The 19385-nt window shown below is 55.3% G+C and overlaps 2 protein-coding genes across 3 annotated transcripts; one reads left to right on the top strand and one right to left on the bottom strand.

Annotated features, from left to right (window-relative positions):
• Window positions 1-84: 84 nt before the first annotated feature.
• On the bottom strand, window positions 85-8849 carry PALM3 (paralemmin 3). The gene is made up of 7 exons (XM_082621723.1): window positions 8747-8849; window positions 6091-6139; window positions 5109-5189; window positions 4446-4588; window positions 4223-4307; window positions 2268-2313; window positions 85-2171 (listed from the first exon to the last, which is right to left on the bottom strand). The coding sequence occupies exons 1-7, from the start codon at window positions 8785-8787 to the stop codon at window positions 307-309; spliced, it is 2310 nt and encodes a 769-aa protein (XP_082477849.1). The 5' UTR covers window positions 8788-8849; the 3' UTR covers window positions 85-306.
• Window positions 8850-14053: 5204 nt separating this feature from the next.
• Window positions 14054-16427, top strand: MISP3 (MISP family member 3). Of its 2 annotated transcripts, XM_082622931.1 has the most exons (3): window positions 14057-15199; window positions 15713-15786; window positions 16046-16427. In XM_082622931.1, the coding sequence occupies exons 1-3, from the start codon at window positions 14629-14631 to the stop codon at window positions 16061-16063; spliced, it is 663 nt and encodes a 220-aa protein (XP_082479057.1). In that variant the 5' UTR covers window positions 14057-14628; the 3' UTR covers window positions 16064-16427. The 2 variants fall into 2 exon arrangements, with proteins under 2 accessions (XP_082479056.1, XP_082479057.1); XM_082622930.1 differs by lacking the exon at window positions 16046-16427 and having other exon boundaries at window positions 14054-15199; window positions 15713-16039.
• Window positions 16428-19385: the final 2958 nt, after the last annotated feature.

Here is a 19385-nt window from a genome sequence, read left to right as displayed (position 1 = left end):
TGAAGCCCTCCACTTCCCACCAGGAGACGGTGAGGTGGCTCTGTGCCAACAACACACACACTCACACTGTCCAAATGCTCAACATTTTATTTTCAAGTATAAAGGCTTTGTCACAGAAGGGGGCCAGGGTCACAGGCAGTGTGCAAGGGGTCCAGAAGCCCAGGTGGAGATGGACATGTGGACCAGCTGGCTCCCAGGTGCCACCACTAGTTCCGTGGTGCCCTGTCTGCGCCTGGGACCATCTGCTGATGCCAAGAGGCCGAGGTAGCTGTGAGAGGAGCTGGGAGTGGGGTAGAGGGCGTGGGCTCACATAACCACACAACACTGGCACGTCTTCTGCTTAGGGCCGCTCGCCTCTTCGCCCTCAGGAGGGGCAGATGGCTCCGGCTGCCGGGCAGGCGCGTAGGTGGGCACAGTGTGGGCACTGGGGTTGGCCCTGGGCTCCTCCACCTGAAGCAGTGGCTGGCACTCAGCAGGCTGCTCCTGAGCTGGGGGGTCTGCCAGGAGGGGGGTGGCATCCCCAGAGGGGTCCTGGCCCTCATCAGAGGTTTGGGGCTTCACTGCTTCTGCTTCTGGGGAGCCTTCCTGCTTCTCCTGGGGCTGCTGTCCTTCTTCCTCGGGCCTTGGCTCCTCCTTGGCCCCCAGGGGAGCCACTTCCTCACTCACTTCCTCTGCCTGACATTCCTTTCCTCCTCCTGACTCTCTCTGCTCTTCTGGACTCAGATCTTCCTCAACCCCTTGAGTCTTCTCTGTCTGCAATGGCTCTTCACCTGCCTTTCTCTCTGCCTTCTGTGGTTCCTCATCTCCTTTTGTCTCTGCCTCCGACGGCTGCTCACCGCCCGTTCTCTGTACCTTCAGTGGTTCCTCATCTCCTTTTGTCTCTGCCTCCGACGGCTGCTCACCGCCCGTTCTCTGTACCTTCAGTGGTTCCTCATCTCCTTTTGTCTCTGCCTCCGACGGCTGCTCACTGCCCGTTCTCTCTACCTTCAGTGGTTCCTCATCTCCTTTTTCCTTTCCCTCCAATGCTTCCTCACCTCCTATTCTCTCTACCATGAGTGATTCCTCATCTCCTTTCCTTTCTGTCACCAATGGTTCTTCAATTGCCTCTAACTTTTCCTCACCTCCTTTCTGCTGTACTCCCAGCGGCTCCTCCCCTCTTTCCCTCTCTGCCCTCAGAGGTCCTTCAACTTCTTTTCTGTCTGCCGACAGTGGTTCGTCACCTCCTCCCATCTCTGTCTCCACCTTTTCCTCAACTCCCCTCCTCTCCGGCTCCAAGGATTCCTCGCTTCCTTTCCTCTCCACCACCAGTGACATCTCTGCTCCTTCTGGCTCCGCGCCTGCCTTTCCCTCACTTCCTCTCTTCCCCGCTGATTCCTCTGCCCACCTCCTCTCTGCCTCCCACGTTTCCTCCCCGCCTCTGCTGCCTGCGCCCAGTGGACTCTCATCCTTTCCCTCCCTTCCCCGTGCCTTTGGCCCTTCCAACCCCTCCACCACCAGCTCTTCCCACTGCTCACTGAGGGTCACTCTCTCCACCCAAATGAAGGACCCCTCCTCTCCTCCAAAGCCCCCCTGCCCATCACCATCAGGGCTGCCCCTGGGGGCATCTTCCCCTTCTCCAGAAGCTGCTCCCCCCGGTCCCTCCTGGAGCCTCAGTGAGCTGGTCTGTGCAGCCTCCAGGCCTCTGCCCGCCTCCCCCGTGGCCTCTGAGTCGCTGCCCTCTGTGCCTCCCACCCCTTCCCAGACCACCTCCACGATACCCCTGTCCTCCCTGACCCACGAAGGGAGCTCTCGGCGTCCGGCTTCCTGTCTGTCCCCGATGGCCTCCATGACCATCTCCTCCACCTTAGCCTCCAGCTCTGGGCCTGTGGCCCCCATGGTACAGTCCTCTGTGGCCCTTAGCCCCTCCCAGACCACCTTCACCGTGCCTCCCGCTTTGGCCTCATTCACTTCCCCGTCAGATGCTGCCACTTCCTGACTCGGCACCTGCTCTGGAGGGGGGCTGGATCCAGGGCAGGGGCCATTGGCTTCTGAGGAGGCCCCTGCTGCCCCAGGGATCCTCCTTGGGGCTGGTGGAACCCCGACAGGCTCATCTCTGGACTTAGAGGGGGGCTCTGGGTATGTGCCCACTGGTCCGGCTGGTATGGAGTCTCTCTTGTTTAGATCAGTCTGGCCTGGGGGCGTCAGGGGAGAAGGGGAAAGGAGAGATGGGGCAACAGAGTGAGATTCAGGCCCTTCCTCTTGCGACCCCCAGACCTCAAAACACCCACCTGCAGGACCTGCCTCCACGGTGGACTGGGATAGAGGACGGTGACCCTGCAGGGATGGCAGAAACAAGGTCAGGCCAGCCCACATCTCCACTTCCAGCCTCCTGCATGCCAGTACCCCTCCCCTGCTCAAACACCATCGATGGCTCCCCATTACCTTCAGGACCAAACCCTCTATTGTACCTCAGCCTTCCTTACCTGTCTCATCTCCCTCTGCTCCACTGCGTTGCACACAGTAGGTGCCCAATCAATATTGTGGCCATGCAGCCAATCCCTCTGTACTGGGGACCTACTATGCCAGCTACTGAGGTTACTTAAGGGACACTTAAGCCTTTTGCTATTGGAACTTACATTCCAGTGGGAGGAAGCAGGTAATAAACATAAAACACAAATCTGTAATTCAGGGAGTGAGAAGGGCTATGATAAGAAAAAAACAAAAGAAAAGAAAAGCAGGATAAGGGGCTGGGGAATGCCTGGAAGGTGATGGGGTGTCTCCTTTAGGTATAAGATGCAGAAGGGCTTCTTGGAGGAGGTAACATTGAACAAAGGCCTGAAAGGTGAGAAGAGCCAGCCTTGAGTCAAGAGGTGGGAAAGGGCATTCCAGGCAGAGGGGACAGCAAATGCAAAGGCCCTGGGGCTATAGTGAGTTAGGCAAGTTCAAGGAATAGAACAGAGGGTCAGGGTGGCTAGAGTGGAGTGAAGGAAGGGATCAGGGGAAAGATGAGCCCAAGGGAGGGGAGCTGAGGACAGCTCTGCAAGCCACCTATGCCAAACCCCACAGATCTCCTATCCTACCCTCCTCTTTCCAGCCTCTAGGCCTTTGCCCAGGCTGTTTCCTCTGCCTGTATTCCTGATTCCCTTCCAGATTCAGCATAGATGTCACTGCCTCCAGGAAGCCGTCCCTGAGCCCCCAACCTCACTCAGGTGCTTCTTATGAGCTTCCCCTATATCCTGGGCTCCCCCCTCACAGACTCTTTGCACCCCATCTCCTCATCTGGACGGTGAACTCTCTTGGGCCAGGAATCATGCCTTGTACATCTCTAGCAGGGAATTCCCGGCTTAGACTAAAAACCCAACAAGAGCTTCCTATCCCAATTAAAGGTCTCCTCTCCCCTTTTGTCCTGAGACAGGCACCTGGGAGCCAAGGTAAGGCATCAGGGAGAGGTGGGGACTGTGGAAAACCCACACATCACTGCGGCCAGGTGCAAATGTTACTGGATCTTTGGACTTCAAGGACAACCCAGAGGGCCAGATTTTTTTTTTTTTTTTATGGTACGCGGGCCTCTCACTGTTGTGGCCTCTCCCATCGCGGAGCACAGGCTCCGGACGCGCAGGCTCAGTGGCCATGGCTCACGGGCCCAGCCACTCCGTGGCACGTGGGATCTTCCCGGGCCAGGGCACGAACCCGTGTCCCCTGCATCGGCAGGCGGACTCCCAACCACTGTGCCACCAGGGAAGCCCAGAGAGCCAGATTTTAATGTGAAGTTGTCTTGGTTTTCAAAAACCTGTATGTTGTATGGCCTGCGTTGTATCTTAACAGAGGCATTACCAAAACAAAACCCAAAACTCCAAAAGCCATGTAGATGCCCCAAATCATGAGAGCATCTCACGATGACCCTTTCCCACCTTTGAGACTGAATTCCATGAACACTTCCCCACATTTGCTGACTGCTTTCCTCATTCAGGTCATATTGGCCACCATATATCAAAATGGTCCCTTGTGCCTGTTCCGGGTACTAAGCTATGATCTCACCAACCCTCTCTCACACCTCTTCCAGGTGTGTGCTGTCGTTATGCTCATTTTAGAGATGGGGAAACTGAGGCTTGGGCAAGGAAAGCGACTTGCCCAAGACCACAGAGCAGAGGACCCAGAATCTAAACTGTGCTTGGAGAGGTCCTGCTTTGGGGTCTGCTTGCCACACTCCCTCCTCCCACCGCCTGCTCCCCTAGCTCCTCACCTGTCGGCGCCAGGTGGGCCTGCCTGCGGGCTTGTGCTGGGCACCTGTGGACGCACTTTGTAACAGCTGCAGCTGGGACTGGAGTCTGGGGAAGAGAAGGGGCTGCTGGGAGCCTGGACCTCAGGCTTATGGACCAACCCCACCTGAAGTGTCAGTTGGAGTGGGCTGAGGGGCCTGGCCTAGTCAGGCTGGGGCAAAGCTGTCAGGCAGGGGCCCTACTCACGTGAACAAGCTGCCTTCCAGGTTCCGGATGCGGGCCTGAGCCTGGTCCTCAGGTGACTGGGGGTCCTGTGAGGCGGGGTCCTGGGGCTGCTCTGGCTCTTCAGCTGCCCCGTCCATTAGCCAGCGTTCCCGGAGAGACTTCCTCTGGGCATGGGAAGGGGCACATGGACTACCGCACCTCATGTAGCACCCCATCTGGATGTCCCACCCTGGGCAGATTTCTTATTGCCCTACAACCACCCAGATGGGACAGACATTTCTCCCTCAGGCTGGGATACGTGCCCCAACAATGCCAGGTGGGGCAGACACCCCGTTACCAACCCAGAGCTTTCCCACGCTGGAAAAAAAACACCCATCAATCTCCCCAACCTTTCCAGAATGGGACAAACACCCCCAAAGGTGAACTCAATGTCCCTACTAGCCCCTCCCTACCCCAAAGCGGAACAAACACCTCCATTGTCCCCATGCTCTTCCCAAAGGTGGGACAAATGTCCCCATCACAACCACCCACTCTCCCAAGCTGGGGAGGACGCCCGCCCCCAAAGCTGGAACCAATGCCGCCCCCCATGTTTAGACAGAGCCTCCTTTGGTTCCCAGAACTGACTCTTACAGACACCCCCACTTCATTGCCCGGGCTAAGCAGGCGCCCCTGCCCGCCCCCAACCTTGAGCCGCTCCACACGGAGTTTCTCCTCCTCCAGCTCCCGGCGCGCGGCGCTGATCTCCTCCTGCAGCCGCCGCTTCTCCTGCGCACAGAGGACCCGGAGCTGCCCGCGGGCCGGGTGGGGTCGGGCGGGGCCGCCTTCCCCGCTTCCTCCCTCCCTCCCTCCTCCGCCGGGCTCCCGGGGGCTCCCGGGGCTCCTGGGACTCCCGGGACTGCAAACCGCGCCGGGGGCGGAACACAAGTCTGGGCCCCGGGCCGGGAGGGGGCTGCGGAGGCCCTGACTCAGCAGCGGGTGGGGGCGGGGCCAGCGGGGGCGGGGCCGGCCGCGCCCGGGATGCTGCAGAGGCCTCGCCCGCGCGGAACTGGGGTCTGTGGATGGGAGGGCCTTGGAATGGGAATCCGGGGGTAGGGGGTGTCTGAGATATGGGGTTAAAGAGGGACGGGATTCAGAGAGATGGGGGTCCAGATATGAGGATCAAAGGGAGGGGGCTAGTGAGGAGGGGTCGGAAATGGAGGTGCAGTCATGGGGATCCAGCGAGACTAGGATGTAGAGAAGGGGTCCAGAGAGATGGGGGTTAGTGAGATGGGGGGTTCAGAGAGATGTGGTCCACAGAGATGGAGATTTAAATATGGGAGTTCAGAGAGATGAGGTTCAGATATGGGGGTCTGAGAGATGGGGTTCAGACATGGGGTATCTTGGAGACTGGGGGTCAAGAATGGAGCATCGGATGCTATAGATTTCGAGAGTGCGGAGTTCGCAGCTCTCCATTCTAGGGGTGTCAGTGATCAGAGGAACTGGGGAGCGGAGGGGCCTGAGGATTTAGGTGGGGCGCCCCGAGAAAGGCTGGAGCTGAGGGTGCTCCCCGCACCTTCAGAGCCCTAGGCCTGCTCCCTGTGATAGGAGGGAGGAGAGGAAAGGGCTTTGGGCAAGGCTAGGGTTGCCCAGGGCTCCAGGCTGACCGCACTGGTAGGGCTTCACTTACCGCGATGACTTCTAGCCGCTGCCGGTAGAGGGAGCTCTCTGCCATGGGCCTGCAGGGAGAGGGAGGGGGCTGCCAAAGGGGTCTCCCAGGGGCCCACACCTCAGCAGTCTCACCTCTCAAATACCCCTCTCTGAGCCAAGATCCCTGAGCAGCTTGGAAACCAACCAAAACCCAGCACTTTCCTCTATTTCCCCTTTGCGCCTGGGAGGGGTCAGGGCAGAGGGCAGGGGTTCTGTGAGGGAGAGAGAGCAGAGACCATGACAGACTGAGATATAAATCCCTTCCTAGGCTTGACAACACCTCTCTGAGCCTCAGTTTCCCCATCTGTAAAATGGACCGGGATAGCTTGACCTTCACCTTGCAGAGAGAGATGGCCTTGCAAGGAAGTATCCATGCAGGAAAAAACTGAGGACATAGTGCTCCAAAAACAGTAGCATAGTTTATTATTAATAATAATTTTAGGGAATTCCCTGGCGGTCCGGTGGTTAGGATTCCATGCTCTCACTGCCGAGGGCCCAGGTTCAATCCCTGGATGGGGAACTAAGATCCCACATGCCATGTAGCGCAGCCAAAAAGAAAAAAAAAAAAAAGAAAAAAAATTTTTTAAAATAATTCCCATGACTAATAATGTTTTTGATTAATTTTAATAACCATTCCCAGAAACTCTCGAATCCCACCAAACCCGAACAAGGTCCTTTTTGGACCTTGGCTTCTACTCAGCATCCCTTAAGTGCTGGGGGGTGAGGGAGTCTGGGGAGAAAAGTGTCCATCCCACCATGGACACATGCCACTGCCATGGTAACTCCGGAGTTGCCTCCTCCACCTGCAAGCCACTATTCCTGGGGGCAAGGGTCACCAGGTCACACTGCCTAGTACTGGACTCTGAACTGGGAGGAGGGGGAGGGGGACTCACCATTTAAGGTTTAACCTGAGATTACCCCCATTGTTGCCCTCCTCAAAGCACCCCAGGATCCCCAATTCCCAGTCTCCAGGGCCACCCCTAGTCCATTTGGGCTCCCCCTGGAAGCTGGAGGCTGACTGGTACTGCAGGGCACTTCAGGGACAGTCATCATTACATCAGCCTCTCATCAGAGACATGCATTGAGCACTGACTATGTGCAGGTGCTTCACAGGCCAATATCTAGAAGGATATATATGTCTGCCTGTTGGCCCTGACACTTAGCCCAGGGTGGGTACAGAGCAAGCCTTCAAACATTTATTAAGTTGAGCACTAACTAGCCTCATTGCCCAAACTCTGGTGGGGCCTCCCAGATCTTCTCTGGCCTCACCATGAAGGTATAATAGTGAGTTCACATTTAACACTTACTATCTATAGCGCTCTTAAATGCTCTATGGGGCTTTCGCTAGGCTCCCACAGCCACCTCCCCCTCCCCCTCCCTGCCCTGATCTTGGGACACTGTAGTCAACTTTTTGCTGAGTTGACATTCCAACTAAGAAGAAAATCAGCCAACCATTAGCCAGTGCACACCACGTGCCAGGCACTGTTAAATGCTTTACTCACAGTAACTTATTTAACCCTCTCTACCATCTTAGAAGGTAAGTATCAATAGTAGTACTGTCCCTATTTGACAGATGAGAATACTGAGGCTCCAAGAAGTGGCAAAAAGACTTGTCTAATGTCCCTGAGTCAGGATTGGAACTCAAGGCTCTCAGATCCCAAATACTGGGAACACTGTGGGGAAGAGGGAAGTCTAGGCATCCTCCTCTTGACGGCCAGGAGACAAGAGATCAGTCTGGGGTGTCTCCGATTCCAGTTGGGGCAGGATGCTGAAGTCATGCTTTACAAGGTATCCCAAAGGAAGCTCAGACCCCCTGTTAATAAGTTTGCCACTGGGGGGAAGGCTAAAGTCCCCCCTCTGCTCTCCCACCCCCAAGATGTAATCTCCCGGCCTCTTCCTTGCTGGGGGGAGGATCAGATTCCCGTTGCTAGGCAACCAGGTTTGTAGTTGGTGAATAATGCAACGGGGAACCCAAAAGAGTGAAGAACCAAATTGGGGTCCCTGGGGGGAGCCCCTTTTCCAGAACTCTACAAACCTCTGGAGCCCCTCCACCCTCTTACTTTAAAAAGCCCTCACACCTCGAATATTATAATAATCTGCACATTTCGTTAGATGTTGCTTATCTCTAACTCTACAAGAAGAACATTCACGGTGGTGGCTTTTGCCCCACCAGGAACAGTTGGTGGTCATTTCATTAAGCATGTGATCCATTTTGCCATTCTCTTTCCCAGTTTGGGAGCTGTTAACTTTTTCCTGTTGGATCTCAAGCATTTCCTCCCACCCTGGACACTGAGGGATGATTCTAGAGGCAAAACATAGGAGTGAGAGACCTTGACATTCCCTGCCCCTCACCCAAGTAATAGCCCCACCCCCCAGGCTGGACTTTGGGCTTCGGCCTACCAGTGGAAAATCCCCAAAAAAGAAGGGGGTGAGGGTTCACACCTCCCACCCGACTTTCTGGGGAGGGGGGCATTGAAGAGCCTGGGGGGTTGGCTGCCGGCCGCCCTTCACTCTCCCTGGCCCCCTTAGAGAGGCTAGCTGGAGCTCTCACCTCCCCTGCTCCGTGGAAAGGCCAGTGTCTTCCATGAGCCCCTCCCAGGCCCTGCCCACTGGCCCCCCTGACCCCAGACACTTACATGGGTGTGGCCGGAGACCACACCTGGCTTTGCAGGGCCATCTCTGCCCAGAAGCCCACGTTCTGGTCTCTGAGTCCAGGACCCACCACCCGCTTGCCGAAAGGTGCCCTGGAGGCTGTGACTTGGCTGTCGGGAGTTGGGGGGGGCTGCAGGCGGGCACTGGGAGAGCTGGTCCAGCTGGTTTGGGCCAGGAGGCGGGAGACGCATGGGCCGGGGCGAGGGGGGCCGGGGGCTGGCGGGCAGTTCTGGGGAGGTACTATCAGCTGTCCTGATCAATTATTTACCAGCCAGTGGCCTCGTTGCTGCACTCAGCTGCCTCCTGGCAAACACACTCTCACATGTGTGGTCTAGCGGGTAGACGGGCGTTGGGAGTCCCTGACCCCCTCACACAATGGCACCTCCCCTTGCCACCCTAGACGTTTCTAGTCCAGTTGCCCACCAAGGGTCACCCACCTTTGAGTACTGTTGTACACCTCACAAGGGATACTTTTACAGGCTAACTGCCCTCCCTTCTTGGAACCTGGTTCTGGGGTTAGGAGGAAGGGCTGATCCAGCTAGAGGATTCTGGAGACCAGAGCCTCTGCCCCATGGGAACCAGAACGTCTGGGTTCTGGACAACTCTGGGCAACTTCCCCTAGGTTTCTAGGCTTCGGTTTCCCCTTTGGGAGAATAAGAGAATTAGATCAAACAGCCTCTAGGACCCTGGACACCCCTTAGATGTGATAACTGTTGGGAGAGTGTGGTGATGGGAAAGGTCTAGAGAGCTTCCTACCCAAATCTTGAGGGACCCTGTTCTACCCCACATTCCATTCTTAAAGGGCCAGCACCCCTTTTCTCAGCTGATTATATGTTTCATCCAACCACCCTCTTGGGGAAATCATTTCTACTCTCCAGGCTGGTATCCTGCAGCCCCCAGTGCTTCCCTCATCACAGCCCTGGTCACACTTTGCAATTCTGACATAAACCTCAATGAGAAGAGCCCTTGTCCTGGGCCCTTTGCTTTACTTATTTATTTAAAAAATTTTTAAATTCATTTATTTTTATTTTTTATTTTTTGTGGCCACATTGCACTGCATGCAGGATCTTAGTTCCCCAACCAGGGATCAAACCCCCTGCATGGAAACGCAGAGTCTTAACCACTCGACCGCCAGGGAAGTCCCCTGGGCCCCTTGTTTTAGAGGGCCTGCTCCCCATGGGGTAAAGGGAATGTACCCAGCTAAATCGTCCCTCCCTGCTCTAGATCCTACGCAGGGTGGCCAAGAAGTGGTCAAGGGCAGCTATGGGCAGAGGGGTGAGGAAAGAGCATGGGCATGTGGGATGGGCCCCCTAGGTGCATGCACAAGGCTGCTCGCTGTCTAGGACAGTTGGGGGTGGGAAGCAAAAGGGGCCAGACTGAGGGCTGGGGTATTCCTGTGTCCCACATTCAAGTACAAAACTCCTAGGGATTCAAAATATTTTCAATTGAACGTGATCTTCTAGGTCATTCTACAAGTATATTTGTCATGATAGGAAGAGGGAAATTATATATATATATAATATATATTATATATATATATAATATATATATAATATATATAATATATATTATATATATATATATATATATATATAATATATATATATATATATATGCAGCACCACACAGCTTGCAGGATCTATTTCCAGACCAGGGATTGAACCCAAGCCTCGGCAGTGAAAGGGCTGAGCCCTAACTACTGGACTGCCAGGAAATTTCCCTGAGAGAACATATTTTTAAAAATTAGTTTTTAATTGTGGTAAAATACACGCAACAAAATTTACCATTGGTGGCATTCAGTCCATTCACAGTGTTGTGCAACTTTTGCCACTATCTTGTTCCAGAACCTTTTCAGCACCCCAGAAGGAAATCCTGTACCCATTAAGCAGTCACTCCCCATTCCCCCCTCCCCCCAGCCCCTGGCAACCACCGATCTGCATCTGTCTCTATAGATTTACCTATTTTGGACATTTTCTATCAATGGGATCATACAGTATGTGGCCTTTTGCGTCTGGCTTCTTTCACTGAGCATAATGTTTTCAAGGTTCATCCATATTGTAGCATGAATCAGTGCTTCATTCCTTTCTATGGCTGAATAATATTCCATTGTATGGATGTATCACATTTTGTTTATCCATTCATCTGTTGATGGACATTTAGGTTGTTCCCACCTTTTGGAGGAGAGAATATATTTTACTTAATTGCTTGTAGTTTGATTTTATAACTGTTAATTATTTGGATGTATAATATATAGGCTTCCCTTTGTACCCTTGGCCTGTGTTCCACGTTGAGGCAAGATTGTTCTGTTTATAATTGTGTCTGTCTCCCAAGCTCAACTGCAACTTCCAAGTCTGGTTTATCTCTTTGTTCCCAGCATTGGTAACATTCTTAAACAAGTGTTATGTGTCAGGCGCTGTTTTAGGCATGGGGGAGTTGGGTGAGCATGACAAACAGAAAATGCTGTATTGCAGCTCACTTTCCAGCCTGGGGTGGGGGGAGAGAGCTAATATACAAATAAAGGGAGAAATAAAGGTAATTGATGATAACTGCAGTATTGGGTGAGTTACAGAAAATAACAGGGATAGGGTTAAAGAACAGCTGTGTTTGATGTAGGCTGGGTGAACAGAGACCACTTCTCTGAAGAACCAAGACCTGAAGAGCAGAAGCCAACCATGTGATGAGTCATTCCAAGCAGAGGGAAAGGCAAGTGCAAAGGCCCTGGGGGTGGGAATGCAGCTGGGGGGTTTGAGGAAAGCATGAAGGCTGGGATGGAGGAGTGATCAAGGGAGATGTCAGGAGATGAGACCTGAGAAGTGGGAAGGGCCTTCTGAGCCAGGGTAGGGAATTTGGAATTTTCTTCTAAGTTTGGTGGGGAGTCACTGGAGGACAGTGAGTGTCTGGGACAAGGGTGGCGCGAAGTGGACGAATTCAGAATATATTTTGGAGGCAGAGCAAACAGCAATCCGATATATGAATGGATTGGGGCAGGGGCTGAGGGAAAAAGAGAAATTGAGGCTGACTTCTTTTTTGCGGTACGCGAGCCTCACACTGCTGTGGCCTCTCCCGTTGCGGAGCACAGGCTCTGGACGCGCAGGCTCCGGACGCGCAGGCTCAGAGGCCATGGCTCACGAGCCCAGCCGCTCCGCGGTATGTGGGATCTTCCCAGACCGGGGCACGAACCCGTGTCCCCTGCATCATCAGGCGTACTCTCAACCACTGCACCACCAGGGAAGCCCCGAGGCTGACTTCTACATTTTGGGCATGAAAAACAGAATGAGTGAGTTGCTATACATAGTAGAGAGGAGTAGAGTTGGGGGAAACCAAGAGTTCAGTTTCTAAAGTGTTCATTTTGGCGTTATCTATTAGACTAGGGACTGTTGGATATGAGTCCAAAACCCAGGGGAGAAGTCAGAGCTAGAGATATAAATTTGGGAGACATCAGCATAGAGATGGTACTTAAAGCATGAGATTGGAGTTTGTCAAGGTCTGAGTGTTGGCAGGAAAGAGATTGTATACTTAAACCAAGTAATTGATGAGAACTCAATAGAAGGAAATAATCAAGGCATAGTGCATACCCTGGATTCACCACAGCCAGGAGCTGTTACCACCCCATGGCCCTGGAGGGAGAGAACTAGGTGGAGGTGCTGGCTGCTGTGGAGGAACACAGCCAACAAAGCTTGGAGGAAGGGGGCATGGGATAAACATCCGGACCTCACTCACCTCTCTCCCCTCAGCCAAACCCAATGGAAGCCAGAGGGAAGGAAGCCCGTTGATGCAGGTGAACCAGAAGTCTGAGAAGGGGTGCCTGGGAGGTAGGAAGGAAATCAGGAGAGGATGGTGTCCTCCAAGACCAAGGAGCTAATGGAGAGGGAATCAGGGAGGAGCCAGTGATCAGGTCTGGCAAATGGAGGTCACGGAGGTCCTTGGACAGAGAAGGTTCAGTGTGGCATGGTGGAACCAAGAACCCAGTAAGCATGGCTAGAAGAGGGACAGGAGGTGATAAAGAGTCCACTGTAGAGACAACTCATTCCGGAAGTATAGTTTTCATCCTCATCACCTCCCGAGGGAGTAAGCACTATTATCCCCATTTTACAGACAAGGAAACTGAGCCTTGGAGAAGGCTGACACTTAGGTTCTGAGTGGGCAGGAATCAGGTGGGTCTGATTCCAATTGGGTCAATAGAGTCAGAGGGAGGAAGTTCAGATGGTCAGAGGGAGGAGGGTAGCAGCTTGAGATTGGGATCAAGGAGAGAGTAGAGTGGGAGGGTGGACAGAAAGGGGAGTCACCAGGGTAGGCAGAGAGTTGGAGGATTATTGGGGCTCCTGAGGCTGTGTAGCCCCCCCACTTTCTTTAGGTAACTATATCTTTCTTACTGGTCACCCCAAAATGGTGGGGGATGGAGGCAGGTTTTGGAGAGAGCCCAGGGGAAGAGAGTGGAAAATGTCCCTGAGGGTAGGTCGCCTGCTCCCGGCATCGATCCCGGCCTTGAACGTCACAATCTGGCCCCAGCTGCAGGGAGCTACTTCCTCCCGCAAGCCTGGATACCTCTCTGAGCCTTCCCAGTCGCCTGGGCCCAAGGTGACCGCCTTTCAAACCTCAGCCGCTCTGCTGAGCCCTGGGCGTTCTGTGTGTGCGTCCCTCCCTCGTCCCTCAATCTGGGAGTGCACTTGGCGGTGGATGCCTCGCGGACTTTTCCTGGGGGGGGGGTGAGGGGAAGTGACCTCTGGGCTTGTCGCGGGCGCTGGCTCACCGCTCGGAACCTTGCTGAACCCAGGTACTGGGAGGGAGACTGGGGCGGGCGGTGAGGCGGTTCCTGGCGCCCCCTCCAGCCCGAGCTGTGCGCTGCAGGAGTGGAAGGTGGAAGGACAGCCCAGAGGCCGTGGGCGTTGCTGCTGCGCGGGACAGGCAAGGCCCCGGAAAGATGGCTTCGGGGGACTCGCCACCAGAGGACAGTTGTTCAGAGGCCCAGCCAGGCGTGCAGTTAGGGCCAAGCCTCCTGGCAATGCCGGGGACGTGAGGCCGAAAATGTTCTAGGGTGGCGCCCCCTGAGTGAACACTGCACCCAGACTGGCGTCCCAGGTAGCGGGCTAGGTCTAGGGAAGTCCTCTTCTAAAAGGGCCAATGCCCTGAGCTGACTTGAGGCGTGCTAGTGGAAGAAATCCAGCGCCCAGCTGAGGCGCCCCCGTCTCGAGGGCGGGGCCAGGGCGGAGCCCAGAGTCCTGCCTGCAGGTGCAGGGGGCGTTGCCCGGCCCTGCCCCCGGGGACAGTTCTTGAAGGCCAGGGGCGGGTCAGAGAAGCGGCCGGTGCAGGCTACGCCTTGGAACCCGCGGACGGCGACTGCAGCCACAGGTGCCGCGCAGGGCAGTGTGTCCCAGCTCTGGGCATCAAAACTCCAGCGCTGGGAGCTAAGGCTTCCGAGCTGCTCCCAACCCTGGACACCGAGGCCCCCGGGCCGGAGAGCGGAGCCCTGGGGTCGTCCGAAGCGCGGGGCCCTGAGCCCCCCGGATTAGACGGAGAAATTCCCGGGCCTGCCGCAGAGCAGGATACCGAGGTCCCCAGGCCAGGCGGCGAGGTCCCCGTGCCCTCCCCAGACCAGGGCGCGGAGACCCCCAAGCAAGAGAGCGAAGACCTCGGGCTATCAGCGAGGCAGGAGGCAGAGCGCCCTGGACCGACCGCAGCTGAGGGCTTTGAGAGTCCTGGGCGAGGCAGCGACGACGCTGAACCGTGTGAAGCGCGAGGCGCCGGAGTCCTGGAGCAGTGTCCCTCTCAAGGTCCGGAAACCTCCTCTGAGTCAAACTCTGAATCCCCTCAGCTGCGTTTTCTACTGCTCTCCGAGACCCCACAACAGCCCCCAGAGGAGCCGCTCATGGAGACGCCCATCGAGCGTGAAATCCGCCGCAGCTGCGAACGCGAGGAGAGCCTGCGCCGGAGCCGGGGCCTGAGCCCAGGTCGCGCGGGCCGCGAACTCGTCGAACTGCGTGTGCGGCCGGTGCTCAGCCTGCCGGGCCCCGGCTCCGCGCTCCCGCGCGCCTTGGAGCGCGCTCGGGCGGGCGCGCAGATGCAGCGAGACATCGAGCGGGAGGCCCATCGGCAGGCGGCGCTAGCGCGCCCCGAGGTCCCAAAGCAGCGCGCCCGGCAGCCGCCTCAGCCGCTGGGCGAGCTCAAGCGCTTCTTCGAGGCTGCCGGCGGGTGCGGCTCCTCGTCGGCGGCGGCGGAGGGCAGCGCGGACCCGCAACGGCTGCCTGAGCCCGGAGGCCGGCCACGTTCAGTCGTGCAGAGCCGGTGCCCGGTGCTGGCCCGCGCCCCGCCGCCCATCGCACCATCGCTGCTGGAGCAGGAGGTGCGCGAGGTGAATGAGCGGGAGCGGGAACTGCAGCGCCAGCGCCTCAGCGTCTACGGTACCGCCGAGTTCAAGGAGCCCGCGCCCAGCCTAACTGGTAAGCCACTGGCGCCCCTACGCTGGGAATTCCCAGGGCTCCAGCCGCTCTCACCGACTGCCCAACTCCAGTGGCCCTCTTATCCTCAGGGTCCCCCTTCCTGGCTCCCAGACTCCTCGGGCCCCTCTTAACTCACCCCTTCTGGGCTTCCCATCCCTATGCTCCACACCCCCGGCCCCCGTCGGACTCCCAGATCCACTCCCCCTAGGCTCGTGGTGGGGGAAGGGAGGAGGATTCCAGATGTCTTTGTCGGGTTCCAGGGAACCCTCCCTGGGTTCTGGCACACCTGGATCCTCCCTCTGAATTTTCGGGTTTCTACCTCCCCACCCTGGGTTTGTTTGCCTCTCTCCTCCCTCGGGTTCCTCCCTCCTCCCTCATGATGGAGGCCTCCATGGGGAGGAGGGGGGTGAACGCGTGTGTGTGTTTAAGGGGCGCGGCCGCTCTCCTTCGTCCTGGCCGCCTCCAGCTGGTGAGAGGAGGGGCAATCTCGGCTGAGCGCCCCTTCTCCCGCAGCGAGCAGGGGCGACGGAAAGCTGGCGGTGATCTGGCCTCCCCGCAGAAAGGCTACGGAGAACGGTCTGGAGCAGGTGGGAACCCCTTTCCCCTCCTGCCTCAGGCGTTTGTCGCTGCCCCCCACCCCAACCCTCTGCGTGCGAGAACGCTGGGCTGGGGAAAGGACCCCCTGGGAAGTCACTCTGCGCTAGGACCCAAAGTCCCGGACGTGGCCCAGGGGTGTCGAGAAGGCGGTGGTCCTGGGGCTCAAACTGCCCCACCCGGGGCCTGGGTGTCCCCACTCGCGGTGCGCGGGCCCCCGAGGCATGCCTTCGGTCTGGCCCCTCTCTCCAGGAGGAGCGGAAGCCTTGAGGTTCGAGCCGGCTGGGGTCCCCGGACGAAGGTAACATGCCCGTCAGAGGACCCAGGCAGGGGCGCCCAGGTGTGCCCTCCGGATCGGCGGAAGGCCTGGAGAGGGGCTACAGGTCTGAGCCAGGAAAGACGCAATCGATCAGCCCCTCCTCGAACCTGACTTTGTGAAATTGACCAGAATCTTGAATAAAACTGTTAGTCCCAATTGGAAAACACCACCATCACAACACCGCCAGTAAAACTGCCCCGCCCTTCTCCACCTAACTGCAAACGGAACTAGCCTCTCCTTCCGGCCTTGACTGTTAGATAGGGGTCACCTCCTCGGCTGTTCCCACTCCCCAATAAAGCCCCTTCTTTCTGGGCAGTGCAGGCTGTTTTCTTCTGGGTCCTCTTCGTCTGCGGTGGGGTGGGGCGGGAGCGCGGCGAGAGGAGCAAGGCTTGAGAAAGTCGCCGGAGGCGCCGGCCGGAATGCAGAATGTCCCGTATCTCCCTGTTCCTGGGCCGCATATTCCCCCTGCCCGGCCGGGGTCCTAGTGCCACCTGGCGACGCGGGCGCGAACTGCGGCGTTGGGACAAACGAACTCATGCCCACCCTTTCCAGATTTCGTCAACATTTATTGGTGCCAAGCGACTTGCCCCGCGCAGGGTGCTGGCTAGACAGAGGTGATAAGAGGTTGTTCCCGCCCTGGGGACATAAACAATGGCTACAAAAAAAAGGGAGTGGTATTGGTTCAAGCTTCTTAGTAGGGCATGCAAGGCCATTTATAATCTGCCTAGCAATTGCAAACCTCACATGCCTACAGACCTTAGGCAGATATTAAGAGAGAGAGACAGGGTGTGCTGTAAAACAAATGCCTCATTTCAACAGGCAGGTAGGTGTTCTTCCATATCACCAGTGCTATGAGTGGGTGAGCTTAGTGGTGTCAAGCTTCTGCTTTCCAAAAGCAAGTGGAGGGAATTCCCTGGTGGCCCAGTGGTTAAGATTCTGTTCTTTCACTGCCCAAGGGCTGCGTTCAATCCCTGGTCTGGGAACCAAGATCCCACAAGCCCCATGGTGCAGCCAAAAAAATTAAAAACAACAACAACAAAAAAAAAACCCCAAAGCAACTGGAAACCCAGGCTTTAAAAGATAAATCTACCAAACTTTAATTGTGACTATTTAGAAAATTTAATTGGTGGGGGGCAGGAGGGGACAGCAAGCAACACCTGTTTGCAGTAGGGCTTATGGCTGTCAATTGGCAAGCCCTCCTTAATTTCCCTCTGTCCCAAGACAAGGGGTCCAAGGCTCCCCTGGATGGGGTTCGAGATAAGCTGTAAGACTGCATCTGTGCAGTATATTCTGCGGTGTTAGTGTATCAGCTTCTTAGAGGTGTGCTGAGACCCCGAAAAGACTTTTAGAATCATTGTTTAAACTCCTGGATTTGTCCAATTCTGTATGCCCTGGGTCTAGCTCACACAGCATTGCACCCCAACGGTAGCTCAGCCCAAGGACCCACCCCTGACCCCATCATCAGCACACTGACCACATGGCTGACCGTGACTCTGGGAGGTATGGAGAGAAAAGCAGGAAAGAGCCAGCACTGCCAAAGTGGAAAATGGAAACGCCAAGAACCTGTTCTTAATCCCTGGCAGGGGAGCTAAGAATTAGGTATGTAGAGCTGACAGAACTGCTTAAGTGTAGACCTGGGTTCTTGAACTTTCTTGCATATTAAAATTACCTGAGGCACCCTTATGCCAAATAAATTAGAATCTGATAGAGGCCTTGGCATCAGTAAAGCTCCCCAGGTGCTTCTAACGTGGAGCCAAGTTTGAGAGTCATGAGGTCGATGTACGCTAGCATTTCTCAAAGTGTGGTATCTGGACGAGCAACGTCAGCATCACTTGGGAACTTGTAAGAAACACACATTCTTGGACTCCATCCCAGACTTAATGACCAAACCCTCCACATGATTCTAAAGTTAGAGAACCATGGGTGTAGACAGGACCCAAGAAATTAAACCTGTTTCCTTCCTCTCCCAGTGTTGTCACCACCCACCAGAAATCTAGTTTTAAGTGGCTTGTGGATTTGTCTTAAGGGAGATAGATTAAATCTGCGTGTCGCTAGTCCAAATTGAGATGTGCTGTAAGTGTAAAATACACAAAAGATTTTTAAAACCTAGTACAAAAAAAGAGGGCTATCTCATTAATAATTTCTTACATTGACTATACGTTGGAGTAATATCTTGGATATATGAAGTTAAATAAAAATATCACTAAAATTCTGACCTCTTTATTGTTCTAATGTGGCTACTAGAAAATTTGAAATTACATATGTGACTCGCATTTGTGGCTCATTTTAAATTTCTATTGGACTGGGCTAGTCTAAACAGTGGTGGTGGTGGGGCCTCAAATCCGTGTCAGGGAACTTCAGAACCCCTTTGGACCCGTTCAGACCTGGGTTGTGGACTAAAAAATCCTTGATGCAGTCAGAAATTGTCACCAGAAGCCTCCAATCCCACCCCGAATGAACAAGAGTTTTGGTCCAATCCTGATTTACTTCGCCTCTCACGTTCATTTTTGTCATTTGTAAACTGGGATAATCATAATACTTATGATAATACTATGTACCAGGGACTATTAGGTAAGCGAGTGTTTTGCTCCATGAAGCAGGGCTCCAAGTCTCTCCTCCCACTCTGAAAATGCTAGGGGGACCCAAAAGGTGTCCCTTAGTTTAAAGGGGGGGTTGCTCGCAGCTGAGTGACAGCCGGGTCAGCAAGGACACCCCTCCCCTCGCAAGTGACCAGTTGCTATCAGAAGAACCCAGCTCAGGTCCAGGCTCCGCCACTTGGGTCACTGTAGCTCTCGGCAGGCGAGTTCACCTCTCAACCCGTGTCTTCTCTCCAGTCCAAGGTTGGGGTGAGGCTTAGCGACCCTAAGTTGGATTGCCTCCCGGCTCTCCCACCCAGCCCGCGCCCCGGACACCCCAGGGGGTACAGCGACCTGCACAAGGCAAGACCCAAAAGCTGGAAGAAAAGATCTAACCTCGGCTCTTAGGAAACTGATGGCTGGCCCTTTCCCGGGGCACGTTGGGAAATATAGTCTTTTTCGGTACAGGGACATAATTTCCGGGTCAAAATATAAGAGTGGGCGTGGCTCTGCGTCCCTTCCCACAGTGGGCGTTGAATTTCCCGGCTACCCGAAACTTGCGGTTTTCTGGGTTCCGGTTGTTGACAGGAGCAGCTACTTCCCTTTTTGCTTCATGCACACCTCTGCGCATGCTCTGAGCTTCCGTCCGCCAGTCGGTGGACTATGGTTTTGTTTCCAGAGACTACATTTCCCAGAA

This window comes from Mesoplodon mirus, assembly GCF_964341445.2.
Source record: "Mesoplodon mirus genome assembly, chromosome: 5".
Taxonomy (NCBI): domain Eukaryota; kingdom Metazoa; phylum Chordata; class Mammalia; order Artiodactyla; family Ziphiidae; genus Mesoplodon; species Mesoplodon mirus.
Note: the sequence above shows the minus strand (reverse complement) of the source record. Positions and strands in the feature narration are given on the sequence as shown.

Bases quoted from the DNA above. Each gene is read 5' to 3' on its own strand.
- PALM3 (XM_082621723.1), bottom strand. From the start codon at position 8,787: ATGGCCCTGCAAAGCCAGGTGTGGTCTCCGGCCACACCCAT. The intron at 6,140-8,746 runs GTAAGTGTCTGG...CTCTCCCTGCAG, and splicing joins TGGTCTCCGGCCACACCCAT to GCCCATGGCAGAGAGCTCCC. The intron at 5,190-6,090 runs GTAAGTGAAGCC...CTCTGTGCGCAG, and splicing joins AGCGGCTAGAAGTCATCGCG to GAGAAGCGGCGGCTGCAGGA.
- MISP3 (XM_082622930.1), top strand. From the start codon at position 14,629: ATGGAGACGCCCATCGAGCGTGAAATCCGCCGCAGCTGCGAACGCGAG. The intron at 15,200-15,712 runs GTAAGCCACTGG...CTTCTCCCGCAG, and splicing joins GCCCGCGCCCAGCCTAACTG to CGAGCAGGGGCGACGGAAAG.